Here is a 13067-nt window from a genome sequence, read left to right as displayed (position 1 = left end):
CAGAGGGGCAACAGAGAGTGCAGAAGTCTCGTTTAATACATCTTACTTTGATTGTTTGTTCTATTTTCTAGTTATCCCTAAGTGAATTTATTTAAATATCATATTTTGATCTCTGTTCAGACACAACTATAATATGGAGGGAACTGGAGGCCATTTAGTTAACTTTCATAACCATATCGTCATGCTTATTACAGAATTAGCTTCAGAATCCCAAACTAAATATGAGTAATTTTGGAATGTTTCAGTAACATTCAGTAACATTTCAGTTGAGCTCTCAACTTTATACAGGTAATTTTTTTTCTCTTTTGTCAAAAGATTTACTTGTGAATATAGTATACAATTTGCTCTTTACATTACGTAAACAGAGTTTGGGGAAATGATCATTTTCTTCTCTTTTGAAACCCAAAAAATGTTTCCATTATTGAAGGTGAAGGCCACAGTATTTTATATTTTTTGTTGATATCCCTTATAGTGAAATAATTATTTTTGGTGAATTTAGTAATTATTCTAAGTAGGAAATAACAGGAACTTTCAAGCATATTGAAGTGAAAGTTTCATGTGCTGATACTATTTCTCCATCTTTTCTCATTCTTTGTTACTTTCTTTTCTTAGTTTAATTTGTGGCAGCTGTTTGCATATTGGAAAAGGCAGTCCTTTGTAATATTATTAAAAATATTGTTACAGTTTGTCGTGCATTTTTCAGTCTCATTTATTATACTTTTCCATATAGAAGTTTTTGTTTCAATATAATAATATTTATCAATATTTTATTTGTGGGTTGTTATTTTGTCATATTCCCACTACTGCCTTCCCATACATTGTGATGACGATAAAAACTCAGAGACAGAAGGCATTATAATAAGGTCATATAATCAGTAGTAACTCTAGCACAGAATTCCATTGTTTTAACATCCGAATTCCAAACTTTTTTTTTTTTGTACTATGTTATCTTTAAACACAGCTATTACCCACCAAGTGAACAGTGTGGTTACCACTAGGTTCCAAATACTGTCTCAGATTCAGATGAATCAGCTTTGGAGAAAAAAAGACAGAAATAAATATGTAGAAAAACAAAGAGAAAAAGGGACAAAGATGGAAGATATTGTTGTTTCCCAGTGTAATAGAACCTTAGTAGTAGCAATCTTACAACCTATCTGCAGCCAGGAAGATAACTGTCCAGCTACTTTTCACTTTACTCCCCAAAAAAATATCATCCATCATGCTTCTTGACGATGATAAACATGTGAACATAGGCCAAAAATATATAGTTTGCTTTAGTTATAATAGCAACCAAGAACGAAACTTAAAATAGACATGATTATTATTGTAGTTGAATTTCTATATGATATATTTCAGAATTTTCACATGTTCTATGTTATATTTGGAATTATTCAATATTTTGGGAATTATTCAATAAATTTACCAACTATGATTTGATGTGGGTCTTTGGGCAAATCAACACATTTATTGGTTATTTAAAAAATCAAACAGGACTTTCAAAAAGATCTATCTTTTCTGTAGGAATTAATACTGTTCTCTTTAGACTGGCCAGAAAGAATACTGGAATTTGATGCACAGACAAAATTTATGATTATATAATATATTTTTATCACTTAGCCATCTCTGATTGTTATTCTTTTTGTTTGCCTATTTAATGTATTTGAAGTATGAGTACTAGGTTCATGCCAATAAGCTTTTTTTTTTCTTTTTTAAAATATAATGTATTGTCAAATTGGCTAACATACAGTATATAAAGTGTGCTCTTGGTTTTTGGGGTAGATTTCATGGTTCATTGCTTACATATAACACCCAGTGCTCATCCCAACAAGTGCCCTCCTCCATGCCCATCACCCATTTTCCCCTCTCCGCCCCCATCAACTCTCAGTTTGTTCTCTGTATTAAAGTTCTCTGTGGTTTGCCTCCCTCCCTCTCTGTTTGTAAATATTTTTCCCCTTCCCTTCCCCGATAGTCTTCTGTTAAGTTTCTCAAGATCCACTATGAGTGAAAACGTATGATATCTGTCTTTCTATGACTGACTTGTTTCATTTAGCATATACCTTCCAGTTCCATCCATATTGCTGCAAATGTCATGATTTCATTATTTCTCATTGCCAAGTAGTATTCCACTGTATATACAAACCACGTCTTCTTTACCCATTCATCAGTTGATTGACATTTAGGCTGTTGTTGAAAGTATCCCAATAAGCCTCTTTTATGGTTTACACTTTATAATTTTCTTTACTATAGTACATCAAAAAAGCGGGAAAAAAAGATGAGCTTACATGAGTGATCACTCACCTGTGGTTCCAAGTTCTCCATGCTTACCATCTCACTTCCCAGAGAGGAGACTAGAACAGAATTGGACAGCCTCCCTCACTCCTGCTTGCTCTCTCTCTTTCTGTCTCTGTCTCTCTCCCTTTGCCTCCATCTTTCTTTCTCTTTCTCTGATATATATAGGCTCTTGAAGGACAAACTCAAAAAGAAACAGTGTTCTAAGGAAACATCTTTCATATGCATTCTGTGTGCCCCTGTAGTTTTTCAGTGGCTTCGTAGTGGGGATATAAGGCTCTACTTCTATAAAATTAATTGGAATAAGTAATAATTTATCTTAGTTTTATATCCTCTTTTATTCTTTTTATTTCCCTTTAATTTGCTTTGGTGGCTATAAAATTCGAGGATGAGTAGCTAGGGGTTAGAGCCAAGTGCACTGCACACAGATGCTTAATAAACCTCCAGGCCCTGGCAATGTGCTCCCGGCCTGAGATGCTGCCTCCCACACCCATTCTCTTCTTGTCTATCAGAAACATAGCATTTGGTGAGTGGGTCATTCTGAAACTCTGATTCTCAGAGACATTTCAGAACATTGAAACTAGCCCATCCTGCCAAGGACCATTTCTACAGGTACACTTTTACAGTAACTTTAAATAAAGTATTTTAAAATTTATTTTAAATCCTATGGACAAAGGTGGAAGTTTCCCATTAGTAGAAATCAATGAGTCATCAAATGTGATTGCAAGTTTTGTTTGTTTGTTTGTTTGTTTGTTTGTTTTGTCACTGGGTATCCAGAGACAGTAAAAGTTCTTAATAGTATTTGCAACATTTTTAATTCTTCCTACTTAATTTGTATTGTTTTCAACTTACTTTTACTTGAGTTTCTTACTGAAAAAAAATCAGTTACTTTAAAAAAAAAAAAAAACCTAAGACTACCTAGCACTGATTCAATTATTTTTTCTTAACAACACAGCTTGTTAGCTACTTTACTTTGGTAGTGTCTTATTATCAAAGGAATTGCACGGAAAAACACTGCCTCTTACAGCCCACCATACTGATTTGTATCAGCAATGCATGTGTTCTTTAGATGTTCTTCGTGGCTAGAGAAGAGGATCGCAGGGCAGCCTGGGACAAAGCGCCATATGGCTGGGATAAGGTGGACATTGATGAAGGCACATGAGAGATGGGAGGAGAGATGTCACAGCTTGTCAGTCTTTATCCCTAGAGGAAGCTATGGTGACAGGGGAATGATTGCAATGACACATTCAAGGTCCCTAGATGTGGAGAAGGGTTAAATAATGACTAGAAATTCAGTGACATAAACTCAACGGAAAGGTTGGAAACAAAAGAAGCTGGGGACTGGGTACAAGCGGAGTTTTCCTACAGTTGGTGAAAGATGCCAGGAAGAGACATTGATGAGAGAGATGTTTAAAGTTAGTCTTACAAAGCCTTGGAATAGTGACAGATGGAAAGAGCAGTAAGAAAATACAGAGAATGAAGAAACCTGAAATGAAGTACATTCTTGCTGAAGTAGACATGTGGGTTGACAAAAAAGGGAAAACTGGGGCGCCTGGATGGCTTAGTCGGTTACGCGTCCGACTTTCGCTTAGGTCATGATCTCGCGGTTCGTGGGTTCGAGCCCCGCGTCGGGCTCTGTGCTGACTGCCAGCTCAGAGCCTGGAGCCTGTTTCAGTCTGTGACTCCCTCTCTCTCTGACCCTCCCCTGCTCACGCTGTCTCTCTCTCTCCTAGAAATAAATAAAACATTAAAAAAAAAATTAAAAAAAAAAGGGGAAAACAAAGGATAAATTTTCTTTGCAACCCAGTAATGGAAATAGGGAGAGATATTTAGCTGACCAAGTCTTATCCTTGCAAGGAGGAAGCATCCTTGGACCCAGCTCACTTGACCTACCAGATTTGCCCAGATCCTTCCCAAAGCCCTTCTGGTAGGGATCCTAGATTTCCAACCAGATATCATGAAACTAGGCCAGCAGAAGCAGACTTTCTACTTTCTGGACCTGAATACAGATAAGTAATAATAACCATTCCCTGAATACATATCATATGCTAGGTTCTGTGAGTAGCCCTTAAGCCCAGTTTATATCCGCACATAGCCCTGCATGTCAAATAAATTGAATCTGTTTTCAAATGTGCAGGGTAGGTCTCAGAGAAACTAAATTTCCAAGTTATGTAGTTACAAAGTAGTAGAGCAGGGATCCAACACCCCTTCTATTTAATTGCAACTTTCTAGTCCAGTCCATTAGTTTACATAAATAATGGACTAGCCCCCTTCCCAACCTGCCTGAGATCTGCTTCATTTTGGATAAACCCTTTTAAAAGGTACTTTTGTAAATAAACAAAGTGAAAATAAAGAATACAATTCATTTACACATATGTAGATTGACCAATTTACCAGATATTATTTTCTTCTCATTTTGTCTTTTGAAAAGACCTCAAACTCTGAGAGGTTGTAGTTATTTCTGCTGGTATAATACCACCTTCCAGATGTTTTTTTCACCGTATATCTTTGTGTGGCCATAGGTGTTACTTATTACCAGGCAACATTGGCCTGTCAATTCTCTTTGATATATGGTTTTGGGATAAGAATCACACTTCCTCTAGCAGATCCCCAGACTCTTTTCTGGATGTACAAGTTAACCCAAATGAACTTTTTTTAGGCATCTGATCTACTTCTTAATGAAAACATTATTCCTCTTAGATATTACTCCTGTATGAACACATCTTCCACATTGTTTGACACATAGTTGGATTTTAGGAACATGTTCACCTCTCATTTGGTACAAAATGAAATAGTCTCATTGTAAACCTTCATCCCCTTGGAACCTTTCTCTGAGTCCAATTTTTGAATCTACTTTGTAATTTATTAGCAGAGTAATCATGATTAGTATGACCAGCTTGTCGTAATAGCTCAGTTCCTTCCCAGTACATAATCTCAAATACCCATTTTTGAGGGTTCAGAAAGGGAATTTTCTCATCAAAATCTCAACATTATAATTTCACAATTTTGCAATACCTTTCACTCAGCTAACACTGCAAGACTATTGGATACATAGTATGTCACTAAATGTGTGGTGCTAGATTAAGGGATTAAAGTGATGAACAGTTTAGACTTGCTTTCTACATTTACAGAGAATATAATTTGGTATAGGATACCAAAAAGTGACTACGCCATTGCAGTTCAGGGTAGGAAGTGCCTACAGGGGACTTCACCCAGGCCTGTGAATGTCCAGATTTAGAGGCTCCAAAGCCAGGGTTGGAATCAGTGAGGTGATACCTGAACAGAAATCTGAAAGAGAAGCCCAGGTCAGAGCCGAAGAGCCATTGAAGGGAAGTATTTCAGTTCAGGCTGTGGCACACAAAAGTAACAGAGGTGAAAATATCAGGTCTTCATGGAACTAATTAAGGTCAGTGATCCCAGAGACCTTCCACTGCATCCTTCTCAGGCTTACCGCTGTCCAAGACAACTGAGAACATAGAGCTGAGCTGGGAGAGTCAATGTGAGAGGTGAGAGGAGATAGGTCCCTGACAGTGAAACTCGGGCAGGGAGACTTACCCATTACTAAGCTGGCTTTCCTCCCCGGATCTGGGGGATAGATTAAAACAGTCCTTCATGCAATGCCTTACAAGTATTAATCCATCTATGAATACTGAATGGATTAATGATTGGTTACATAAATTGATTTTATCAAAGAAAATGCATACATGCATGATCCAATTCTATAGCACTACTACTATGACAGTTGGTAAAATAATAGATCTGTAAAATAATAGGTTTCTGGGAAGAGAATAGAAATGGTTTAGTGAGAAAATGTGTTCTGATTTCTAAACAACCATCCTACTGAAAATTTAGGATGGAATTTGTTTAAAAATAAGAGACTATCTTGGTGTGTCTGAGTGGCTCAGTCAGTTAAGCATCCGACTTCGGCTCAGGTCATGATCTCATGGTTGGTGAGTTCCAACCCTATGTTGGACTCTGTGCTGACAGCTTAGAGCCTGGAGCCTGCTTCAGATTCTGTGTTTCCCTCTCTCTATGCCCCTTCTCTGCTTGGGTGCTTGCTCTCTCTCTCTCTCTCTCTCTCAAAAATAAATAAACATCAAAAACTAAAAAAACAAGAAACTATCTCAAACTTAGTAATTGTCTTACGTGTATACACCTTATGTCTTAAAATTAGTTCCCTATTTTCTTAGGGAAAAATCCACAGTATAAAAATAAATAATTCTTCATTTCAAACATAACAGTAAGACCTTGATAGACATTCAATAAATGTTGATTATTCAATTTTAGATACTAACCCAATAAATTATTTTATGTAAAGATTAAGATTTAATGAAACGTTATGGAGATCATTAACTTTTGTCTCATATAAACTTAAAAAATGACTTCAAATCACTGTTTATTTTAATTTACATTTCTTAGTTTTACTAAAGTTCTCAATATACTAGCTCAAAAGCCATGATTCTTTGAATTTTGAAAAACATGAAGCTTTAGAAAAAAATGTTATTCTTTGTAATTTCACACATACAGCTGAGTTTCTTTTTGGTAAGTTTGTGAAATTACTTTGTGAACTACGGAAACTTTAAACCAAGATTTAAATTTTATCTACTTCTCTATTTGAACAACTAAAAGGTAGAATTTGGAGTCAAGGGAACAATAAGAAAAGAATACAAAAGGAAAAGAAATAGAGTTTGCCCTGAGGACAGTTAAATGTTCCTGTAATTTCATTAACGTTATCTATTTATATTTTACTTAAATCTTCAAGCTAATAAGGAGATGCAGTGAAAAAAAGCATCTATTCGATCTGCAGGCCCCACGTTTATAGTATTTTAGTTAACAGTAAGGGGAATGATAAGGAAGTAAGCCTATCGGTTGTTTGATGCTTAACACAAATTAAATATTTTTATGTTTTTGTGAATACATCCTATCTTTCATGTGCCTCATAGCAAGTGGAGGTCAGATAGTTAATAAGCTCAGAGGAAAACTAATGTCTGTAAACATATAGTAAAATACTGAGAGAGAAAAAACCTCTGATATCTAGACGGAACATGGCTTTATAGAAAAATTAACCCAATAATGTAATTGTTACCAAGGCTATTGCAATCTTGCTATAAAATAGTAGTAGTAGTAGTAATAGTAGTAATAGAAATTATAATTAATAATTTAGAAACCAAAGTTTTAAAACTATTCTTTTGATTTTTATTATTTTCAGAAATCACTTCCTTTTCCTGGATTTTACTATGATAATTTTTTTAAAAAAGAGATTCTTACAAAAAATAAATAAATAAGACTATGTTACAGGGTGGTAAATTCACTTCTTCTTCTCCATGACAACAGATAAAGAAGCTGTAACCATGGCAACAGTAATGGGCCAGGGAGATTAGGTACAGACTGGAGATTAGGTCTCCAAGAGCAAAGGAAAAAAGTCCTGATTTGTTCCTTATTGAGACCTTATGTGAAGACGAGTTACTGTTGAGAGAGAGCATGAAGGATTAGTACGAACAAAATTAATTCCCTGTATAAAGAAAGAAGCCATCTCTTTGTTAAAAAATGTGTCCATTCCTTTTCATACGAGGACTGTTTAAATTGAGGTAAAAGAGTCCATGATTATTTCTATTCTGAACTTTATCTGTGTCGTCTGCATCTAGACTAGTTTTGTGAGACGGCACTCCTGGAAGCCTGAGGAGAAAAACATCTGTGTGCAGACTTCCATTGCTCTCCTTCTTGGCAGCCCCTAAAATGGGTGGGGAAATAAACTCATTTTTGATGTGATGTCATCTCTACATGAGGTGCTTTTGAGGAAAAAGGAACTGAAAATTTGTCTCCTTCTCTTTTCAAAGTAACTTGTCTAACTTCTTGAGAATTCTCCAAAGATTTTTGCAAGTCATCATTGATCACATTTTGTTTTTAGAAAATCTTTTGTAAAAAAAAAATCTAGTAAGGATCTCATTCACTTTACACCAGTAAGATGTATAGGTATTACGTTTTGAAAAAAATGAGCTATGATTTCACAGGGATGCCTAGGTTACTTGGCATTTTTTTTAATAGATAAATTTGTAGACCTGTGAATATTTGGTCACATGGTATGAATATTTTTCATTTTAAAGGATTTTGCCAAATGAACTGCTAAAAAGACTATACTCTTACAAACATCAACTGACAGTGTAAGAGAGTGTCACATCCTGGCTAACTCTAGGCACCAACATTCTTTATTATGTTTAGCAAGTTGTTTAGCAAGTAAGTCTTGCTACTCTGGCAGATTTTTTTTAAAAAGTTTATTCTGACAGATTTTTAGATTTTATTTTAGTGCACATTTCTTTTACTGCCAGGTTGAACCCTACTTTAAAATAAGTTTCTTTATTAGTTTATTGATCTTTCAACATTTTTGTTATATTACAGATATTAACTATCTATAGATATTTTGCAAATATTTTGGGTCAGTTTTTCCAGAGGAAATGACTCTAAACTGAGCAATGGGGGGTAGCAGGAGTTAGGTGAACAAGATGGGTCAGGTAGAGTGGGAGCTACTGGGTGAAGGGTTAGGGGAATCACCCGTGTATACCCATGGGGAGAGCCTGCTTAGTCCAAGCAGCAAAAATCCAGGGAGCCTCCAGATCCTGTTGTTGTTCGTATAGGTGTGATGATTGGGTGTTCACATTGTCATGTGACATGTGCTTCCCTCCAACCTAGTTATGACATCAGCACATTACCCATCTGAGGTGGGGGGAAATGCCAGGGAACCTCCATGTGAGATCCATGAGGAATGTCTTCATCTATTGTTCACCACTGTCTCCTCTGCCTGGAGGGGCTGGCATTGGAGAGGTGCTCTGTGAATACTTTGTAGATGAGTAGAGCTAAGGGATGCTGCTTACTGTGGAAACCTTGCAAGCCTTGCCCCAAAGTGGTATTTTTCTGACAATAGGAACACACTAAGCTATTGTGCAGGAAAGCTAATGCCCTTGGAATCACCCTCAACCAGTGGTGGAGGAGTGGTAGATAAATATCTCAGCTTGCTTCCCTCAGAATAGATAATTTCTAGGCCTGTGCCACACTGGCCCCCAGAGACCCCAGTGGAGTTGCCATTCAGTTTCCCAGTATGCTGACTGCCAGATAACTCACTTTTTCTAGCCCTCACTCCCTGCTGTCTCACTTCCCTACTTCCCGGTAGTTCTTTGGATCTGGTTCCAAATAAACTATTTGTTTTAAATCCTTTTCTTAGAACCTCTTTGTGCAGGAAGCCAAACTAAGAAAAGTGATAGATGGGAGTTAGGCCAGTAGCTGATTTTGAAGTTTGAAGATTCCTTGAGGTAAAGAGTAGACACTGAGAGTAAATTAATAGTAGATGGATAGGACCAGATGTGTCTTTTTACAAGCTTATCCGGGAGGCTGTACGGAGGATACATTTGAGGGAGAGGAGAGAGGGGAAGAAAAGGAGCTTGAAGACAGCTGTGGCAGTTCTGACGAGATAAAATGATGGTGTGGCTCTAAGCGTGGCAGTGGAGGTAACACAGAGCAGATTTACCTGATGTCCAGGAGGAGGAACCCTAGAAGGAATGAGTGAGAGAGAGTCAAGGGTAGGGAGATACGTGTTAGGTTTCTGGGCTGTACAGTTGAGAGAACAGTGCAGACACAACTGAGTTGAGTGGCCCAGGGAGAGAAGCAGGCTGAGTGGCCAGTTAAGAGGGTGGGGAAGATAAATTCACTTCAGTGTGCTAGTTTGAGATGTCTCTGTTGTGTGGAAGTGCAGGTTTTTTTCAGGAGGCTTCATATCACCCACATTTTTGAGAAAGATGCTACATGTCCAGGCATCAGTCGTCTCCTCCTCATCACTCTGCCACAAAAGACTGAGTAACTTGCTACCAGTCTGCCATTTGTTTCAAATACTATGTTGACCGAAAAAAAGCAAGGGAGAATTTTACCTATAAAGAAGTACTAAGTATCTATGGAGCCAGAAATAACTCTGAAAGCTTTCTGCAGCTCTTTTAAACTTCTTTTCTATATAACTGGTATGCAATGCCAATTAATAATGTTTCTGGAACAACTGGAAAAGACGATACGCCCCTCACCCCAGTGGATTTTCCAGCTAATAGGAGTGTAGTGCACAGCAGGAATAGTGACTCGGCCAGTTCCGAGAGAAAGTGAATGCAAGGATGGAGACTAACTTTGAAAAGAACTGAAGAAAATAGCCCGTAGAATCCAGTTTGAAGACTAAATGTAGGCAAATGGGTCCTTGTGATTGGGGCTAGACATCACCTGTCAGGATGAAACGTTTCCTCCCCTTGGGGACTTGAAAAAATAGGAAAATGAATGATGAATTCACACACACACACACACACACACACACACACACACACACACATCTGATAGAAAATTTCTTTACAGATTGTAAATGCCCCAAATATTTAAAAAACAAGTTCTCTAATTGTGGATGATTTATTCCTGTGAATAACCATTTGTCAAATTTTGCTATACATGCAGTGATACTCTACAAGCATGGGGTGGTTGTGTATCTTTATGTCTGGTGGAAAGTTTTTTCCTGTCATTTCATTTCCTTTCTAGAAGGTAGTCTATAAGTAAGAACTCTCTATTTTTCTTAGCTTCCATGACTTTGATTTGCTATTTCTTCAATTTGTGTCTACAAAAGGGTAAACAGGCTGAGTGGAATGAGGTTCTGTAATAACTGCTTGGTTACCTGAGGCATTCACCATAGCTATGTTCTCTGCATCATGCCTAAACAGAACACTTGCTAATGGTCATGGATCCCATGAGTAATGGAAAGAGGATAAATATGCAGTAAGATCGTATATGTTATTGATTAACCACCCCCTCATAAGCTCTACGAAATTATAATATCCCTTTGATTCCACTTACTGTTTCTTTGTTTTCCTGGTTTCTTACTTCCTTTAGAATCTATGAGTGGCTCATTCTATGTTTGCTAATGGATCTGCTCTGCCTTCCTGCATGTTTTCCACCCATGGCACCACACCTCTGACAGCCTCCTCTCCTTCCTCCCTAGCTGTCCCAAGCTCCAGTGTCCTCCCTTCTGCTCCCAGAGATGTGGTCCCTGTGTTGGTTTCCAGTCGGTTTGTCCGTCTCAGCTGGCGCCCACCTGCAGAAGCAAAAGGGAACATACAAACCTTCACGGTCTTTTTCTCCAGAGAAGGTGACAACAGGTAGGTCATGCCAGTCCCTAATCTAGCACCTCTTTAGATGTGTTCTGTGGCATAAAGGCACCTGGAGGAGATCTTGAGAAGGTACTTTGGATACCATGTGGTATCTCGGCTCTGCCCATCATTCATTAGGAGGTGAAGATGATGTATCTCCATTGCCTGTGTGTGTTTGTGTGTTTGTGTGTGTGTGTGTCTGTGTTCAATGGGATTCTTTATAGAATCAAATGAAGTCATTTATCAGAAACTTCCTTGAAGAAAGACAAGCATATGAACTTAGATAATCAGCTTTTTTATGTCCTTGGTTTTCAAAGTAATGAGCAGAGACCAGAATTCAGCTGTATATTGATAGAATAGGGTGCCCAAGTTGGAATCCCAACTCTGTCAGTGACATCAAGTGGTCTCAAGAAAACCACATAACTTCTTTGAGACTGACTTTACTGTGGAATAAAGAGTAAACAATAATACTTTAGCTTGCAAAGTTTTTTTTTTAGGATTAAATTATAATCCTAACGTGTAAACACCAGACAAGAGTGTCTAGTAAAAATGTTATTCCTCTTTTCACTTGTCACTTGTAGGCAAATGTGATCTGTATATGTCTGATTTTAAGATTATAATCTATTGCCATTCTTGATTTTTCTCAACATTTTCTCCTTGAAATATTTCATGATTTTAAGATTTTGGAGTTTGCTTTGTAAGCCTAACATAGATGTTGAATAGATTCCAATCGCTTCTATAAGAATAAACTGTATAATATCTTTCTATTTCTTTAAATTTATTAAACTTAGTTTGTATTCCATGTTTGATTATTCTAATATCTGCAGTCCTTGTGAGTATAATTGAGCTATTTGTTTCTGCTTACTCTTCCTCATACTAGCTTGTTTCTTTTTCATGTATGGGTGGTTCTTGATTGTTAATTCTAATCCTTAGAAATTTCTCTGAGAGAATTTTTGAGACCAAGTATTAATGAACAATTTTATGGGAGAATGTGCTTTACCAAATTGAGAGCACAGTAAACCAGAATTTTGTTAAAGTTTATTTGGTCCATATGGGTCTCATGCTGATATTTTATTGCTTATGAGAAAGTCCACTAAATAGGATAACATTTGTTTTTCTGTTATTTTTAACATATCAACTTATATGAGTAAATGCAAACTTGTGGTAAGGATTTCTAAGATTTTTTTGTGTGGTTGTTCTGTTTCAACTAAGCTAAGGCTTAGATTGTAGATTCACCAGTTCTCTCCAGAGGCTAATTTCTAGTTCACCCTTTGAGATTTGCTCTTTCAGGATCCTGGCTGTATGTAAAGTTCTCTAATCAAACCATATACCCTACTTTATCTGCAAGCTTCATTTCCTATTCTCTTCTCCTATTGGTTTCTAAAACTTCTAGCTCTAGACTTCTATTGATAGGCACATACCCTCAGGCAAATACCAGCTCCATAGGTTTGCTTTCTCACTATGATAATTCTCTTATTTTGCTGCCTGTATATTATAGATTAAAAAAACACTTTTTTAAATAAAAAAGATTTTGATTAATTTACCCAACACTTTAAGTGAGGCTTAGCAGAGAGGTTTTTCACATAAAAAACCTCTTGTTTGAAATGGCATTTTGTA

The 13067-nt window shown here is 36.9% G+C and overlaps 1 protein-coding gene and 1 non-coding gene across 2 annotated transcripts in view; both read left to right on the top strand.

The window, feature by feature from the left end:
* The window catches only part of DCC (DCC netrin 1 receptor), a 750532-nt gene that overhangs the window by 385287 nt on the left and 352178 nt on the right, over nt 1–13067 (top strand). Inside the window, exon 8 of the mRNA XM_077777558.1 lies at nt 11303–11459. Coding sequence (XP_077633684.1) covers nt 11303–11459 — 157 coding nt within the window. The remainder of the gene's footprint in view (nt 1–11302; nt 11460–13067) is intronic.
* Nucleotides 8901–9006, top strand: LOC144242774 (small nucleolar RNA U13). Its single transcript, XR_013338466.1, has one exon. It is a non-coding gene; the product is annotated as a small nucleolar RNA U13 (small nucleolar RNA).

This window comes from Crocuta crocuta, unplaced genomic scaffold (assembly GCF_008692635.1).
Source record: "Crocuta crocuta isolate KB4526 unplaced genomic scaffold, BGI_CrCroc_1.0 scaffold36, whole genome shotgun sequence".
Taxonomy (NCBI): Eukaryota; Metazoa; Chordata; class Mammalia; order Carnivora; family Hyaenidae; genus Crocuta; species Crocuta crocuta.
This window is presented reverse-complemented; position numbering and strand designations above follow the sequence as displayed.